Raw genomic sequence first — 18,455 nt, 5'->3', positions numbered from 1 at the left:
CAGTCATGATCTCATTGAATAGTGGAGCAGACTTGATGGGCCACGTAGCCTACTTCTGCTCCTATGTCTTATGGTCTTATAATTTTAGAGTTTTAATGCATGCTTGTATGGCTACTGGGTTGCCTTGACCTCCAGTGCTCATCTTGTTGAGTACTTAAGTTTGTACTGAAGAGTGTTACGAGGTATGATCTGGGTAGAGGTGGGGTAGCAGCGAGACAGCAGTAGGGGAATGAAGATCTAAAAGCTACAACGATTGACAGAATTGAACATTACTTATGCAGTATATGGATATTGCATGAATTGCCTACTATAAAGATTACAATCCTAAAGCCCTATTTTAGTAGTGAGTATTTCTGGTTTCGTACTGTTTGGTCTCTCTAAATGACATGTTAGCCCTAGATTTTGACCTGTTCTGTTTGGAATTCTTGATGTGATAGAGTCTGTATTTTGGGATGGATTGAGGAATTGAATTAAAGACTACTGCTTGAGCGGAGTGAGGCTTTGTCTTTTTAAGTTGTACATATACCAAGCTAGAGCACTTAAAATTTCCAAGTTGCTATATTCGTACGTTTGTAGTATAGCTTTTTATTTACAGATGACGTTGAAGAAGTTCACCAAAATAACTTGCAGGTTTACTTGTGGCTGAACTTATGAAGTATATTCGAGAGTGCATTTAATAGCTTCAAGCATTACCCTATTCTCAAAATTTTAGTGCGTCATTTTTTATTCTAGTTATTAAAAAATCAGTTTTTTTTAAATTTGTAAACATCAATTTGTAAATATATGTATTAAATATGACACATCTAAAATATTAAGCTAATTGTTTACCCTAGAAACAAAATTGATTTTTTTTCTCTAAAGTACAATGTGAAATGTATTATTAACATAACATATAACAGGTTGTTTGACTAAGACTAATATATTGGTAATTGTCTTTTGTATATCCTCCAGTGCTCTGAAGTACATGCCGCATGCTGTTCTGAAACTACTGGAGAACATGCCTATGCCATGGGAGCAGATAAGAGATGTTTCGGTTTTGTACCACATCACAGGCGCAATCTCATTTGTTAATGAGATCCCATGGGTTATTGAACCAGTTTACATATCTCAGTGGGGGTAAGTGAAGTGCTGAATTTTTCAGGGGCTTTCAACTTACGTATATTTGCAGTTATTTATGAAGTATTTTTGTGTTCTGCCCATAATCACCTCGACATCAAATTGAATGATATAAGGATGATGAATTTTGTGGCTTTCAGTGTTTTCCATAATTAATGGAACACAATTTTTGTTAAAGCATCAGGACTTAATGCCTGTTACTATTGTATCAAAGATTAGATTTTCTGATTTCAAACACTGCAGTCCTGGATTTCCGTTATTTCAGCTGAAGTTGAACCATGTGTCCTCAAAAAGCACACAGTCTTGCATTCATCTTTCAGAAGCAATCTGCTTGGATTTATTTATCTTATTTATCCATATGATTTTCCATTGTTCTGGTAGGGAATTTACAGTTAAAAGTGAACCCATGAAGTATGTTTCCTGAATGAACATTTTCCTATCTCAGCAGGGAAAAAGTTCATTGTTGTTCCATTGCCATGTGATAAGGAGCTGCATTTTAGCACAGAGAGGGCATTTTAGTAACAAAATGCAATAACAAAAGTCCTTTCTCATTAGAACCATGTGGATTATGATGAGACGTGAAAAACGTGATAGGCGACATTTTAAAAGGATGCGGTTTCCTCCTTTTGATGATGAGGAGCCTCCACTGGATTATGCAGACAATATACTTGATGTGGAGCCACTTGAAGCCATACAGATGGAACTTGATTCAGAAGAGGACGGACCAGTAGCTGAGTGGTTATATGATCACCAACCGCTCAAAGACAACCCCAAGTAAGGCTTTATTTCTTGTACAGCGCATTGATGTAATCAAAATTGAATGCCTAACAAAGTAGTTAAACAAAATCTAGACAATTGTCTGATTTAACTTTGTTATTGCCTGTTTGTTGACATCGTTGTTGCTGCATGTCATGACATCTCTTTAATTTGGCGTTAAATTTAAACTGCAGTTGGGAAAGCCCACACCACAAATTCGCTAGATCTTTGTGGGCAGTTAACCTTGAAGTCAACAACGACCTCTTTCTTTGCCACTGATTGCAAAATCCCACTCATATCAAAATAAGGTAAAGCACTATTCTTTTTATAGCCAATCGAAGTAAAATAAGATAGAGAAATCTTTTGTCCAGCTATGGTCCTATTTCATAATTTGGTGAGCATTAGAAAATAGATGTGGGTACTTTAGGCTTGATAGTGATGTTTCCATGATCTAATACCATAATAACGTGTATTTTAATTGTCTCACGTTGTCATGATTGGCCAAAAATGAAGAACCAGAATGTTACTGGAACCTCTGGACCCAGATCCCAAATTAAATGACTGGTTTCAGGAGAGGAACATGTTAAGGGTGATAACAATTGGGCTGTTTGTCATTTTTTTATATTTCGTTATTAGCAGTGAAGTTCTTAGCATTCGTAACTCAGATTTTCTGAATGCTTATTTTTACTCTGTACAATAATTGCTTTGGTCTACAGCTGCTTTGTTGAAATGGAAAAATCACAATTAAGCTAACCTGCTTAACTACTAATCCATGTCCAAACGTCACAATTCACTATGATATTAAGTTGTGCACTTAAAGTATTTGAATTGAGAATTATTTTGTCCCATTTTAGGTATGTGAATGGATCTACTTATCGTCGCTGGCAGTTTACTTTACCAATGATGTCCACTCTTTATCGCCTGGCTAATCAGTTGCTAACTGATTTAGTGGATGACAACTACTTCTATCTGTTTGATCTGAAAGCATTTTTTACTTCCAAAGCTCTCAACATGGCAATTCCAGGTGGACCAAAGTTTGAGCCTCTGGTTCGGGATGTGAATCTTCAGTAAGGACTTTATTTTGAATCCTGTATCATGATATTAAGTGAGCAGTGAATTTAGTAGCTTACCATTGGTACTTCTAATAGATTGGACAGTGGTTAATCAGAATCCTGAGCTCTTCAGCAATGATCAAGAGCATTTTGTACATCAACTTTTCACTGGTGTGAGCCGTCCTATTTTCCCTCTTGTTCCTGTGTCCCTTCTAACTTTTCAGATATCTGATTTTGTTTTAAAATTATTTATGCACTCAACTTCAACAACTGTGTGTGACAGTATTCCACTTTCTTTCTACCCTCTTTGCGGGCATTTTTAAAAACATTTCACTTAACTCTTATTTACCATTTACTGTCTTGTTACCATTTACTAAATAGTAGGCACAATCTCTATAAATTATTGCCAATGTTGTAACTTTTCCCACCCTGCTGAATAATTCCTAATTGTTCCGACTTCATAACATAATTTTGCCAATATCTTGGTGAAGATTTTGCACCTCTCCTATTACTTTTATGCCATTCCTATGATAGGGTGCCAAAACTGCATTGTACTCACAATTACAACCCAGTGGAGGCCCTGTGCAAGTTCAGCATTACCTCATATATCTAAGGTACAGAGTCAAAGTTTCAAATTTTTTTTAATGGCCTTTTCACTGCTTCAATCATGTTGTGTCTACATGGTCAGATCCCCTTGTCTTTTTGTAAAATTTTGACATTGAATCTGCCTTTTATTTCCTAGTTGATAACTTCACATTTTTAGCCTGTCTATTTTTTTGCCCAGCTAAGTAATTTGTAAATAGTAAATAAGATTAACCTCTTGGAATATCACTCGCCAAGTTTTTTTAAATTTCTAGAATTTTGTTTTACCCCCTTTGCTTTCTTTATTCCAATTGTCACATTCCCCCCTCAATTTCTAGTGCTAATCATTATGCTTTCTGTAAGTTGATAAGGTGGTGCCTTATCAAATGGTTTTTGACTGTTTTAAGGTTGATTGGTGCAGTATATTGCATGAATGGACATATTTCGTTAACAATGAGCAAATAGTTTGCAGCATAGAAATTAGCAGATTTTAGACTTAACTACTCTATGTAATTGAGCTTGTCATTGTTATCTAGTAATCAGTTAGATAAGTGTAAGCTTTGTAAATTGGGACACTGTCAGGCTGAAGCTGAAGCTTTTGAGTCATGTCCCAGTGAATTGATTCCTGATCAGAGCTGTGCCATACCATTCTGCGCTGTAATGTTCTATGTTCTATTGCCAACTCTGAGTTTTTTTAAAAAAATCTGTCTTATAACTTGCATGTTTTTTGGAGTTTTTTTTGTCTTGTGCTGACCTATAGCAAGAAACTACGATTCTTTGAATTTCATGATATGCAACTAGTCTCCTGTTAAACAATTGAAATGTTATAACTTTGACCATTTGAATTTTATCTCTGTTAGGGATGAAGATTGGAATGAATTCAATGACATCAATAAGATCATTATTAGACAACCAATCAGAACAGAGTACAAAATAGCATTCCCGTATCTGTACAATAACCTACCCCATCATGTTCATCTCACCTGGTAAGTAGACAAGTGTAAATCATTTGATCTCTATTCTAGATTTAGAATGTGTACCATAATTGCACTAATTATGTATATTTATTATTGTTAGTTGGCCAGGAAATTGGGAAACTTTTGAAACATCCATCTTCTAAATTGTGCGTGTGTGTTTGTACACGTGTGTGTGTTCTGCAAAAGGAAACAACCAAGCGTATGTCCTAAATTGTAAAAGTTGGATTGTTCCACCTGTCTTGCTATAATAGTTACTCAGGAAAAGTTAGATTTTAAAAATTGACAGCCTTGGGAGCATGCTGCTGTACATGGTTCTCACTAAGTCTGAGTTGGAACACTGGGCAAGAAAGGATTAGCTTTCTAGGAAGCTAGGAAGTTCAGGCTCAATATTTCATTGTAGCATTGTGGTCTCCCTTAGTGTTACTGTTGGGCCATTGTGACCACGCTGGCTTGATTAGTGGTAATTTACAAAAGTTATATATGTCCCTTATGTAATTTATTTTTATATAAAAATGAAGTCATCTGCACGGCCTCGTGATCCCTTGGAATCTATTCAAGACTGAGATAAACAGATTTTTAATCAGTAAGGCAATCAAGGGTTACTGGGATAAGGCGGGAACGTGGAGTTGAGGATTATCAGATCAGTTGTGATTTCATTGAATGGCAGAGCAGACTCAATGGGCCAAATGATCTACATCTGCTGCTATGTCTTATGGTTTCACCCAGTCTCACTTCTTGTTATTCACAGCAAAATTGCACATTTACTTTATTGTGTGTGGAAAGGTACGGTGCATTAAAATGCTGTCAGAGTGCTAGTTAAAGGGTTTCGTACCAGTACCTGATTCTTTCTACCTGACAGGACTGTCTAAATCAGCTTTTGAGTGGCCTTTTGAAGTTATCTTGCCTTGAGGCAGCACGGTAGCACTTCTGCTTCACAGCACCAGGGTCCTGGGTTCGATTCCTGGCTTGGGTCACTAACTATGTGGAGTTTTCATGTTCTTCCTGTGTCTGCGTGGGTTTCCTCCAGGTGTGCTACTGTGTCGCCTGACGAAGGGGCAAACCCCAAAAGCTTGCAAGTTTGCTGTCAAATAAATCGGTTGGACTTAAACCTGGTGTTGTCAGACTTATTGTAAATGGGGGTTAGACAGTGGTATGTTGGCGTGATGCCCAGTGGTGAAATCAAAGGCTTGTACATGAAGAGTAGTCTTTTAACATCCATGAATCTATTCTCCGACAGAATTGTATGTTCTGGATGAGGGGCCTGCTAAATTTGACATTTGCTGTTATTTTAGCCTTCACTTAATCTTTTATTTCAATTTTAGGTACCACACACCAAATGTTGTGTTCATTAAAACTGAGGATCCAGATTTGCCAGCTTTTTATTTTGACCCATTGATTAATCCAATCTCACACAGACACTCTGTAAAGGTAATCAACTCTATACTAGCATAGCCTTGCTATTGCAATGAATTTCTACTTTTTAGACTGTTTAGTTTTTGAAATACAATGAACCAAAGATTATCGCATGCTTTTGCCTTTCATTTCAGAGCCAGGAACCATTACCTGATGATGACGAAGAGTTTGAACTTCCTGATTGTATGGAACCATTCCTGAAAGATTCTCCTTTGTATTCTGACCATACTGCCAATGGCATTGCATTGCTTTGGGCACCAAGACCGTTTAACTTGAGGTCCGGAAAAACAAGAAGAGCACTTGACATCCCATTAGTTAAGAACTGGTACCGTGAGCACTGTCCAGCAGGGCAGCCAGTCAAAGTCAGGGTTTCTTACCAGAAGCTTCTGAAATACTATGTACTGAATGCACTTAAACACAGACCACCCAAAGCACAGAAGAAAAGGTTGGTTGAGTATTCTATAATTTTGTTTTGTTCAAAGAGTGCAAGCCAGTGCAATGAAAAATTAAAATGTTCTGCATCTCTGTAATCTAACTATTTGTTTAATGACTAGTAAGTTATAAGCTCTGATACTTTTGAGAATCAGTAATGGGACACACCAGACTTGCATAGAGAAGCAAGTGTGAAAGACCAAATGATCAGCAGTACTGGTGCAAGATCATCTGTTCTTAAGCAGATGGTAGAGGTTTTCAGTTCTTTGCCGGACATTGAACATATCTATTATTTAAGGACTGAGAAATTGTGCTAGATTGACAAATGAAATTAAATTGATCTCGTCATAACTTTTCTAGTCCTCATCGCCAAAAAGAATGAACTGTATACCAAATCCTCCTGGATAAAAGTAATGAATGACTCCTATACAAAATAGGAAGGGGAGTTATTCATCTTTAAAGATGTGGTGATAGAATTTTTTTTGGTTTTGGCTACCCATTCTCAATCACAAGCACTTGTTTGCATGGTGTGACACTTGTAACACGTGGCAAGGAGAAATGCTGAATATAGTTCTTTCTGCTTCCTTGTGCTGTCCAAGCATGCCATTCCAACCTGCTTATATTCAACTTTTATAGTGAGCAGAGAGATATTTCTGTTGTCTCATTTCGCTTCTGATTGTGGACCTTGTTCAATATCTAAGAGTGTTCAAAATCATTTTGCCTGAATTTTTTTAGAATATTATAATATCTGAGGTGGGCAAACAACCCCCAGTCTTAGTAGATACCAACATCCTGAAAATGAGCCATGTCCAAGTTACTTGGGAAAATGGAAGGGCCAGTTTCCCATATTAGTTCAGAGCATCTCCTGACATTGACACAAAAGTGGTTCACATACCTAAGGCTGAACTGACCACTTATGAAATAAAATTAGCTTTTAACTGGGGAAGAAAAGGTTTTCAACCTTGATTTAATGTTTACGTTTCACTCTTCCCACTTCAGGTACTTATTCCGTTCATTCAAATCAACAAAATTTTTCCAGTCAACCAAACTTGATTGGGTAGAGGTAGGCCTCCAGGTTTGTCGCCAGGGTTACAACATGCTGAATTTGTTAATCCATCGTAAGAATCTGAATTATCTGCATCTAGACTACAACTTCAACCTGAAGCCAGTGAAAACCCTCACTACTAAGGTAAAAATTAACTTGGGCTCGAGTTCAGCCTTTAGTAGTAAAGCGTCTCTACAACTGGCAGTGCAGTTATGATATGAAGGAGATCTGTTAAACTAAATCCAGCATTTGACAATTGTATTCATTTCAGTTAAGGAATATCAAAACTCTTTCGGAATTATTGAAATGGACAATCATTTTATGTTTTGATCTCCTTTGATCTTTCACACTTAACACATTGTTTTTTAACACTTATTGTTTTTTTTCCTGTTGAAACTAAAACTGCTATGTTGTTGGTCTTTGCAGTTTACTGTTGAAATGACAGCACTTTACGTAGCAGCTCCATTATACCTGGCTCAACTTACAAGAACAAAAATGTTGCCTTTACTGTAATTTGGCTAAATCAGAATTCATGTGCATACAATGTAAACGTAATAGGTTAGCTTTTAAAAAAATGAAATTTGTGATTTGTAACCCACCAACAGACTTGGCTGCATTTTTCAAAGTGCTTGTGCTTTTTATAATTCAGTGAACTGAATTGAATTATCCATCTAGGTAGCCTCTTCAAACACAAACATCAGCCTTGGCTCAGTGGCAACACTCTTGAGTCAGAATATGGGTGCAAATTTCATTCCAGAGATTTGAATGCTTTAACTTTAGTATAGTACCAAGGGGGTGCCATTTTTCAATGGGATGTTAAATCAGGGCTATGCCTTTCTTATTAGGTTAAAGGTTCAATTGCATTCTTGAGAAGATCAGGAAAGTTCTCCCAAGGGCCTACCACAATCTGTCATTTATCTTTTCTGAGCACAACTTGTTGCTGTTTACAGATGTCACATTGGCCATAAAGCCAGGAGGTTGTGCAAGTTTGTTTTCTTTGAATAAAAATTATGGTGTTTCATCTGAAGATACAGTAGTAAATATTGAACGATTACTTGCAATCTCTAATGATGGTGTAGAAAAATTACCAATATGTTCATTTTTACAGGAACGTAAAAAATCCAGATTTGGCAATGCGTTCCATTTGTGCCGTGAGGTGCTACGTTTGACAAAGCTTGTTGTTGACAGTCACGTACAGTACAGGTTGGGGAATGTAGACGCCTTCCAGGTACATCAATTTAAGATTGAAACTTCTGTAAATGCAGAAACTATTTCAAGTATATTGTGCACACATAGCATTGCCAAAACCTTCAAGATTTTGCAATGGAAAGTTTTAATCTGGAGGCAATACCAAATACAAATTCCAAGATTTCTGTCTTGAAGTTGCTACTTTTTACATTGTTTCAAATTAATCTATAAATTACAATTTAACAAATGGGCTTAACACCTTTTGATCCTTGCACATGTTTGAAGAATTAGTTATTAATATGCTTCAGTGTTTAAGTGATGTTGAGCCATTCTCTGATTATCATGAAACAGACTAGAATGATTCTGTTGTTTGTACACGTAATCGCCTAAGTGCGTTAACGGTAAAAAAGTAATTTAAATGCATTACGTTATGTATTTCCATTAATTAGTGTATTGGATGGGAATCAATGTAGGGGTCAAGCTTGCCATTCTGGGTGTTTAGGCTACGACCGTAAGAAAATTGTTTTGCTTTGCACCTCTGGAGCACTTAATCTGCAACTGAAGCCCAAGTCTGGGTTATGACATTCGAGTGAAGTGGAGTAAGACTCTGGATGAGCATAATCCCCCACTTGGCTTCAGAGTCACTTTGAATCTTGGAACCCAATTTACACTATACAGATTTTGTCTAAACATGCATCAAAACAAATGCGTACAAATTTGGTATATCGATTAGGAAAGGATCATTTCTTAGCTTGTTTAGATCATTCATAGCTAGACTCTGAATCTATGAAATTAACTGTGATTTGTTGTTTGTCTCTAGTTGTCAGATGGATTGCAATATATCTTCGCTCATGTCGGACAACTGACTGGAATGTACAGGTACAAGTACAAGCTGATGAGACAGATTCGAATGTGTAAAGATCTGAAGCACCTCATCTATTACAGATTTAACACAGTAAGCACTAAGTTTGAATTATAAAAACACCTTATGTTACCGTTGTGAATTTTAGTGGAGTCAGGCTTGATCTGTCAGAGTTACAGAATGTTGATATGATTTTCGTTTGTTCTTTTAGCACCGTTAGCATTTTTCTGATGTTTTGACAACATTTTTTAAGCATTTTGAAAAATGTTTCATCATCCCGCCACTACCCATCAAATCATATTTTTCAATAGCTGAACATGTTTTCTTGCCTTGGCTTCTGCTGTTCTTAGACGTTTTGGTAAAAGATTAATGTGCATTTGTTTTTTCTTCTCTATTTGGAAAGGAAATGCCATCTTCCAGTCTATGACTGGATTGTTATGTAAAACTCTCAGTTTTTAAACCCAAGCTGTTTAAAAAAAATCAACATTTACTATAATGCGTATACTTGATATGTGTTTTTTAAGACCACAGGTAGTTTGCTAATAATTACTTTTGTTATCACTTAATTTTATAGGGACCAGTAGGTAAAGGACCAGGCTGTGGATTCTGGGCTGCTGGATGGAGAGTGTGGCTGTTCTTCATGAGGGGTATAACTCCTCTGTTAGAGAGATGGTTGGGAAACCTGCTTGCCAGACAGTTTGAAGGTTAGTAACATTTATGTCTTTAAAATGCATCTTTCACATGTTTTCTGAAGAGAAAATCTTGAATGGTTAACTTATTTTTACCTCCTTCCTCTCTGTTGACTAAAAGACATTTATAAAGCCTTCAATCTCAATTCAGTGTAATAACCTACTCCACCTCCCACTTTTCCCAACCCTCCCCAATCAGGTCGCCATTCCAAGGGGGTAGCTAAGACTGTGACCAAACAGCGTGTGGAGTCTCACTTTGATCTGGAGTTACGAGCTGCTGTTATGCACGATATCTTAGATATGATGCCTGAAGGAATCAAACAAAACAAGGCCAGGACAATCTTGCAGCATTTGAGTGAGGCTTGGAGATGCTGGAAGGCGAATATTCCCTGGAAGGTGTGTACTTGAATAATTAGTCCATGAATTAATACTCTAAACAAGAACATGCTGTTGGAAATTTTTTTCTCTTACACTAATACTTCTGTGTTTCGCAGCAGTAATTGAATAGAAAATTGAACATAGTGCTTCGAGGTTTGTTCAGTGAATAGTGTTATCATCCAGTCAAGTACAGAATCCTTGGCTGTACATAGATCCTACATGTATTTTTAAAACATTCAAGCCACTCTTTTCTCCATTACTCCATTTGCAGTTATTGAAGTCTCATTAGCGAAATTAACAATATAGCACAAATTAATGTTGAATACGGAGTATTATGCTTCCCCAAAAATGTAATTATTTATGGGACTGATAATTTATGACCTGTGTTTAGATATGTATTTTTTTGTGGCTCAGGAAGTTCAGCTTCCAGTTTCTTTTCTCATTAAAGTTTAAAGTTTATCTATTAGTGTCACAAGTAGGCTTACATTAACACTGCAATGAAGTCACTGAAAATTCCCTAGTCACCACATTCCAGCGCTGTTTGAGTACGCTGAAGGAGAATTTAGCATGGCCAGTGCATCTAACCAACGTGTCTTTCAGACTCGGAGGAAACTGGAGCATCCTGAAGAAACCTATGCAGACTCTGCATGTTATTGGTGAAGCTGTCGGGATGGGGTGTGACATAATTTTTGTTCAGGATTTAATTATAAACTCCGTTTTCAATAGAATGTGCGTGCTTATTTTTGCATTCGCTAGTAGTTTACCTTATAGTTTACCTGTGATTATGTGGTTTAAATGTAAAAAAAAATAAATCTTGCCTGAGGCTTGATATTGTTGTTATAGGTTCCAGGTCTGCCAACTCCAATTGAGAACATGATCCTTCGATATGTGAAAGCTAAAGCTGACTGGTGGACAAATACTGCACATTACAACAGAGAGCGTATTCGTCGTGGAGCAACTGTTGACAAAACTGTGTGTAAGAAGAATCTGGGTCGCTTAACCAGATTATACTTAAAGGCAGAACAAGAAAGACAGCACAACTATCTGAAGGTGAGCTTGTATGTTATCAAAAAACATAAACTAGATTAGAAGTTTTGCTGAAAATCTTTAGAACATAATATGAATAGCTTATAAACCTGTTACTGATTAGGAAGAATGTCAGTGTTCGAATTAATGCATTTATAAGTACTACTAATAGCAAAGATGCTGTGGAAAGAAATGTTGTTTCTTAGTATTATTTTACAGTATGATGAATTTCAATTGCTTTCATTCTGTAATGAAATATTTGTGATTTTATGTAATGGCCCATTTGTGGTAGATTTTGTTTATTTGTTGCACAATTTCTCTGAAAGCTCAAGAATTGTCTATAAGTCTGGTCTAATTATTTGAAAGTATTAAAATCTGTTTGTGGCTAGGATGGTCCCTACATCACTGCTGAAGAAGCTGTTGCCATCTACACCACCACTGTGCATTGGCTAGAGAGCAGACGTTTCTCTCCAATTCCTTTCCCTCCTCTTTCCTACAAGCACGATACAAAACTCCTGATCTTGGCTCTGGAAAGACTCAAAGAAGCTTACAGGTAAGTGTGCATACTTGTTGAAAATGAAAAATTAATGTATTAAAACCATTGATGTGAAACTTGACTTAGCTTTATTTCTGCCTGCTAGCATCTGTTGAAAATAGAACAGATTTCAAAGGAATGAATGTTCTTCTTTGATATTGTGCACTTAATTTCAGTGTGAAATCAAGGCTGAACCAGTCACAGAGGGAGGAACTGGGTTTAATTGAACAGGCCTATGATAACCCTCATGAGGCTTTATCCAGGATCAAACGACACTTGCTCACACAGAGAGCTTTCAAAGAGGTTTGTGAAAATATCGTAAATTCAAAATTATACCTACCTAGTTCTAAATAAATGCATACTGCTATCTTGCACTGCACGTAAACGTTTTCACTATTTTGGAATGATTGTGGATTTTTTTTTACTTTTCTCTGACAGGTTGGTATTGAATTTATGGATTTGTACAGCCACCTGGTGCCAGTTTATGATGTTGAACCATTAGAAAAGATCACTGATGCTTACCTTGATCAGTACTTGTGGTATGAAGCTGACAAGCGACGGTTATTCCCTCCATGGATTAAGCCAGCTGATACAGAGCCTCCTCCATCGCTTGTATATAAGTGGTGCCAGGGTATGTTCATGTTTACCACTCAATGCCATTTGCTGATACCTTTTAACAAAAAAAAGGTCAAAAAATGTATATTTGGATTTTCAGTTCCTCCACACCCAAATGCTCATTGAGTAGAACTGTTCATAATGTTAAACCTTAGTATGTGGAAAGTGCTTCCGATGAGGAGCAGACCTCTTGCATGTTCTGGAAGATATGTATCTTCATTTCATTTGTCACCTATTCTATATAGTCATGCAGGGCAAACCTAGAGATCGTGACCTTGCTAAGTTGCATCTTTCCAGTGAGAAAATTAACCTATCCAACTAAAATTATATAAAACTAAATGTATCGACCTATTTTAGAAATCTCTATATTCCTTGTAAAGCAAGCTTTGGTTAATGTTAGGATCTGTATTTAATGGTTACTTAACACAGGTATCAACAATCTTCAAGATGTGTGGGAGACAGCTGATGGTGAATGCAATGTCATGTTAGAATCACGATTTGAGAAGATGTATGAGAAAATTGATCTGACTTTGCTGAACAGATTGCTACGTCTCATTGTGGATCACAATATTGCTGATTACATGACAGCAAAGAACAACGTTGTCATCAATTATAAGGTATGCATTGTTTCTAGAATGCTGATTTTTTTAAAAACTATTTGTTCACAGGACGTCGCCATCTCTGGCTAATTCAGCATTTATTGCCTATTCCTAATTGAGAAGATGGCTGTGAGCTGCCGCTTTGAACTGCTGCAGTGCATACTGTGTAGGTGGAGTCGTGGTGGTGATAGGGAGGGAATTTGTTTATTCTAGGCATTGTAACAGTTTGATACAACTTAGCAGCTTAGGCTGTTTCAGAGGGTAAGAATCAGCCCCATTGCTATGGATCTGGAGTGACATGGCGGCCAGATTGGGTAAATACAATAACTGAGTTTTTAATTCCACATTTTTATTAGTTGAATTTAATTTCAAAAAGCTGCTGAAAGTGGGCTTTGAACCTGTATCTTTAGAGTAATTAGTTTGGACAAAAGCAAACTACTGCGGATGCTGGAATCTGAAACCAAAAGAGAAAGCACTGGAAAATCTCAGCAGGTCTGACAGCATTTGTAAGGAGAGAAAAGAGTTGATGTTTCGTCAGGATCACCTGGACTCAAAACGTCAGCTGTTTTTTCTCCTTAGAGATACTGCCAGACCTGCTGAGATTTTCCAGCATTTTCTGTTTTGGGAATTAGCTTGGACCTTTGAATTACTTGGTGAGTGACATTTTCATTACATCACTGCCTTCCCCTGTATTTTCTACACCCTTCCTAATTGCTTGTCCCCAGGTGCTGGGTGACAGGGTCTTCCCATGCATAGTCTCTGACCCAGGTCAACATCATGATCTCACTTACATACGTCCTACTATCACAGATATGAGCGACCAGTTGACCTTGTGCCGATAGCAAACTTGCCATAAGGCATGTCTTTGAGGATGCCCCAATCTTTGAGTCACCTCTGCTTGAGAGCAAACGTTCTGAGGGTCCCGATATGCAAATGTACTTCCATATTTAGTACGCTGTCCTTTCAGGCGATGCCCAATGTTTTGCATTGGACAGTGTAAGTTATTTGCTGCTTCTGTTGGCTTGCATAAGTTATCTGTGCTTGGTTACTGTAAAGGAGGATGTTGAAATTACAAGCCTGGCATGTGTGGAGCTTTGTATTTTTGCTTAGTTTGCTGTTGGTTCGCACTCAGTGTCTCAACTTTGACATGACAGCTCCTGCCTTAGCAATCCTGGTGCTGATTTTGGCACCAAGAGACAGGTTGCTGTTAATTGTTGATCCAAGATGTGTAACGCTGTTAGCGACCTGAGTTGGATTGTTAATGGAAGGTGGAGTCTCTACATCCTGGCCCATAACTTTGGCCTTGATTGTCAGTTCAAACTCCTTGCAGGCCCGGGGAACCAATCTGTAAGCTGCTATAAGTGAACTTCAGCATGGAAAGCATTAACAAACAGCAACTCCATGGGCTAAGAAATTACGCACTTGGTATGTAAACTTGCCAAGCTGAACAGTTTGCTGACAGCTCTAGTGTGCAGGTAGGCACCCTCATTTGAGTCACTGAAAGCGTACAAAAGCAACATGGAAAACAATCCAAGAAAAATTGATGCAGGGCACCTTGATGCTAATCTTGAAAGCGTTTGACGTTGCTCCGTTGTAACTGATCAAGCAATGCATGTTCTCACAGAAAGGAAGAATAATGCCTGGAGTCTAGGTGGACAGCCTATTTTCCTCAGAAGCTTTCTGATTTCAGCTCAAATGCCTTCATTTCTTGGGGCTTTATCAATAACAAGACTGTTCATGGCCTTGTGGAGCTCCACTATGGTGGACTTGTTGCCCAACTCTCCATGAGAGGAAAATGTGGAATGGGGCTGAGAGCTCTTTCAATGACCATGTTCTCTGTTGAGATGGTGCCCTACCCACCTTTCCATCTGCTTGCTAGGTTCATCCTTGACTTTGTCTTGAAGAGAGTTGCTTTGGTTGCTGCTGGATTTGTTATTTTCTTGATACACTTTGCCTTCATATATCTCTCACATCCCCAGATTCAACAACCTATTGTATGCTGCTGCAGAGTTTTGACCGATATTGATTGGTGCAGTGCCCAGCATTCTGCTAGACTTGATTCTGGTAGGTCTGAGGGCATCTGTATTTTGTTTGTTAGATACTTGGTTATAATTGAGGGCTTTCCCCACGCTTGCAATATCTGACTCATTTCAGTCCAATAAACCACAAACCGATTAGCATTTCTCTGATCACTTTTCCTGTGCACAGTGAATGCAGATGTTCCCTCTTGACACAGTACTCTGATCTTTGGCAATGTTATCCAATATATAGCCTGACTGAGGATTTTGAGGAACTCCTGGGTCCTCTGGGTCAGTAGTGTGGCAAGTACTGATCAGAGGGTGACCTTTCTTCTTATAGTACAATAGCTCCCTTGGTTGGAGCCTGATTTTGCAGCTCACCAGTGAAAAATCAGTGCCACGGTCAGCATTGTGATAACTTCAAGTGATGAGGACACTGAATGTGATGTGTCTGGTAATGATGTAATCTAGCTGGTGACAGTATGATTTTGGATGTCTCCAGGGCACACAAGGCATTGTTTGGTTTGGAAATAGTTGACCTCACAGAGTCTATGGCAACAGCATAACTCCAGCAACCTTGTGGTTCATCTTGCTGATTTCCTGACACTTGATGCACATTGGCAAAACTCTTAGTTGTTGTGCACCCTTGCATTGATGTCCTTTAGTCGTCTCTTGGTACTGGAAATTCTGCTGATGGCAGAATCACATGCTCTGTAGAATTGGCCCATCATACTTGGGGTGAAGTTGAATTACAGAACATGGATGCACGTGAGGTTAAATGGACCCATATTTGTTGAGAAGCGAAGAGTACGAAGTCTCTCAGCATTCCGTGGAGGGGCTCAGTCATTGCAAGTTGAGATATTTTCTGCACAATTCTGTGCCTTTTGAATTTTTCTCTGCCAGAAGGTGTGCTTCTCTTTAAGGGATCCACTTAGAGCAAGCGACTTCTTAAACTTGATGGCTGCAAAAGCAGTAGTGTTGGTTTCAACTTATCAAGATTGTTGTCATGTTATCGTAGACTGGTTACAGCACAAAAGAATGCCATTCAGCCCACTGTGCCTTTGCCATTCTCTGCAAGAGCAACTCGGCTAGTTTTCTTCCATCATTTTCCCGTAGCCCTGCACATTGTTTTCTTTCCGGAAAATGATTCATTTTCTTTTGAAAACCACAACTGAATTTGCTTCCAGGATGCTTGAGGACAGTGTATTCCAAATTCTAATCATTGGCTATGTAAAAAGGTCTTCCCTTGTATTGCCTTTGGTGCTTTAGCCATTCATTTAAAATCAATATTCCTTTGATCTCAACGCTTCCTCCATTCCTCCCCCTCTGCTCTGTCCAGACTCCTCATGACTTTGAATACTTCCATCAAATCTCTGTTCAAACTTCTCTAAGGAGAGCTATCCTAGTTTGTCCAGTCTGAGTTACTGGAGTTCCCCATCCCTGGAATCATTCCCACAAACGTTTTCTGCGCCTTAACATGCCTTAACATCCTTCCTGAAATTCAATGTTCAGAATATTCCAGATGGGGCTGAATCAATATATTACAAATATTCACCAGGACTACTTTGCTTTTGTATTCTGCCTGTATTTATAAAGCACAGGATTCCGTGTGCTTCCTTCTAAATTGAACGTAGCTAAAGTAGTTTTGTAATCTCTTCTTGATGCCTTTCAGGACTTCAAATCAATTAGTGCAGCTATAGAAATTGCAGTAGCAATTGAGGCTTACTGAGATGCGTAATTGGGTGTATTCCAAGAGTTTGGTGGCTTTTCACTTTCACTATTGTATCAAATGCTTTCCGAATTAGATTGCATTATTGACAGTGCAAGTGCATTTATTACTTTATTATAGCTTCCTTCAGTGTTCTGAAACATTACTTTTTAGAACAGACTTTTTTTCTTCTTTACACAAAAGGACATGAACCACACCAATTCCTATGGCATTATCCGAGGGCTTCAGTTTGCCTCCTTCATTGTCCAGTACTATGGGCTGGTGCTGGATCTGCTTGTATTGGGTCTCCATAGAGCCAGTGAAATGGCCGGTCCACCACAGATGCCAAACGATTTTCTGAGTTACCAGGACGTTGCCACAGAAGTAGCCCATCCTGTCAGACTTTTCTGCAGATATATTGAGCGTATTCACATTTTTTTCAGGTAAGAAGTATTTTCTTAACCAAGGCTCAATATAAGACAACATTAAGTGGGTTGTAACTTTTTTGTAACAATTGCTCTATAAAATTGCATCCTATATACAATGTAATCGAAGTAGTCAAAATCATGGGTTGCAATGTTCAAGCTCCCCAGTGTCATATTAGTTTGGATGGTGGGGGGAACACCCCAAAGATGTAACGGGAATCCCCTTTGGACCTTCCCGTGTAAGGTTTACATGGCAATTGTCCAGAAGTGCAAACTTACCCTGGGACCCATTGGAAAATGCAATTTCAATCATAAACTTTGGAGGGTTCTGACTGGGTTATATCAGTAGTTACCCATGAAAGGTTAGAAGGTTCAAAACCATCTCTAACATCCAGATAATATTGCACAAAGCCTCACATTCCCGAGTAACTCCCCTCCCATCTCTGCGCCCACCCTCTAATGTTTGGATTAGGAGGAAGGGAACCCACCCCCAATGTTATCCCCTCTTTTTCATTGAAGGTGCTGTCTGATGTTGGGTTACATGTCCACGGGTACTGTGCATCATGCAGTATTGGTCTAAAATTGTGTCTGATCCTGTTTTCACTGAATATTAGGAGCTCATTTAGCAGCTGTTAGCTGTTGACCCAAGAGCTGCCCTTGAGCCTCATTGTTACTGTTCAATACAACTTGGAAATTGAAGTTAGGATGTTCTGATCTGCAGTCTTTACCCAGTTAGCCGTTTGAGTTATTAAGTGTACCGGTTTCTTCAAATGCATGTAATAAAATCTTTATGTACAGATTTACAGCTGATGAAGCCAGAGACCTGATTCAGCGCTACCTTACAGAACACCCCGATCCAAACAATGAGAACATTGTAGGATACAATAACAAGAAGTGCTGGCCAAGAGATGCACGTATGAGGCTTATGAAACATGATGTCAACCTGTAAGTGTCAAGAATGTTACGTAATCGTTGCTAATCATTGGAAACTTTTGCCATCTTATTGATGGCAACGTGTAATCTTTCAAACACTGTCCAC

General features: G+C 38.3%; 1 protein-coding gene across 2 annotated transcripts in view; it reads left to right on the top strand.

The window, feature by feature from the left end:
* prpf8 (pre-mRNA processing factor 8) overlaps window positions 1-18,455 on the top strand; it is a 45,301-nt gene that overhangs the window by 4,222 nt on the left and 22,624 nt on the right. For both annotated transcript variants that reach the window (XM_080210978.1, XM_080210977.1), the window contains exons 4-21: window positions 952-1,116; window positions 1,672-1,890; window positions 2,727-2,939; window positions 4,367-4,492; window positions 5,806-5,911; window positions 6,031-6,341; window positions 7,328-7,517; window positions 8,482-8,601; window positions 9,382-9,516; window positions 9,998-10,127; window positions 10,312-10,508; window positions 11,334-11,540; window positions 11,906-12,069; window positions 12,228-12,354; window positions 12,490-12,682; window positions 13,096-13,283; window positions 17,196-17,434; window positions 18,215-18,361. In XM_080210978.1, coding sequence (XP_080067104.1) covers window positions 952-1,116; window positions 1,672-1,890; window positions 2,727-2,939; window positions 4,367-4,492; window positions 5,806-5,911; window positions 6,031-6,341; window positions 7,328-7,517; window positions 8,482-8,601; window positions 9,382-9,516; window positions 9,998-10,127; window positions 10,312-10,508; window positions 11,334-11,540; window positions 11,906-12,069; window positions 12,228-12,354; window positions 12,490-12,682; window positions 13,096-13,283; window positions 17,196-17,434; window positions 18,215-18,361 — 3,177 coding nt within the window. The remainder of the gene's footprint in view (window positions 1-951; window positions 1,117-1,671; window positions 1,891-2,726; window positions 2,940-4,366; window positions 4,493-5,805; window positions 5,912-6,030; window positions 6,342-7,327; window positions 7,518-8,481; window positions 8,602-9,381; window positions 9,517-9,997; window positions 10,128-10,311; window positions 10,509-11,333; window positions 11,541-11,905; window positions 12,070-12,227; window positions 12,355-12,489; window positions 12,683-13,095; window positions 13,284-17,195; window positions 17,435-18,214; window positions 18,362-18,455) is intronic.

This window comes from Carcharhinus amblyrhynchos, chromosome 23, assembly GCF_965287045.1.
Source record: "Carcharhinus amblyrhynchos chromosome 23, sCarAmb.v2.hapA, whole genome shotgun sequence".
Taxonomy (NCBI): Eukaryota; Metazoa; Chordata; class Chondrichthyes; order Carcharhiniformes; family Carcharhinidae; genus Carcharhinus; species Carcharhinus amblyrhynchos.
The sequence above is the reverse complement of the archived record's forward strand: the minus strand, read 5'-3'. Positions and strand labels throughout refer to the sequence as shown.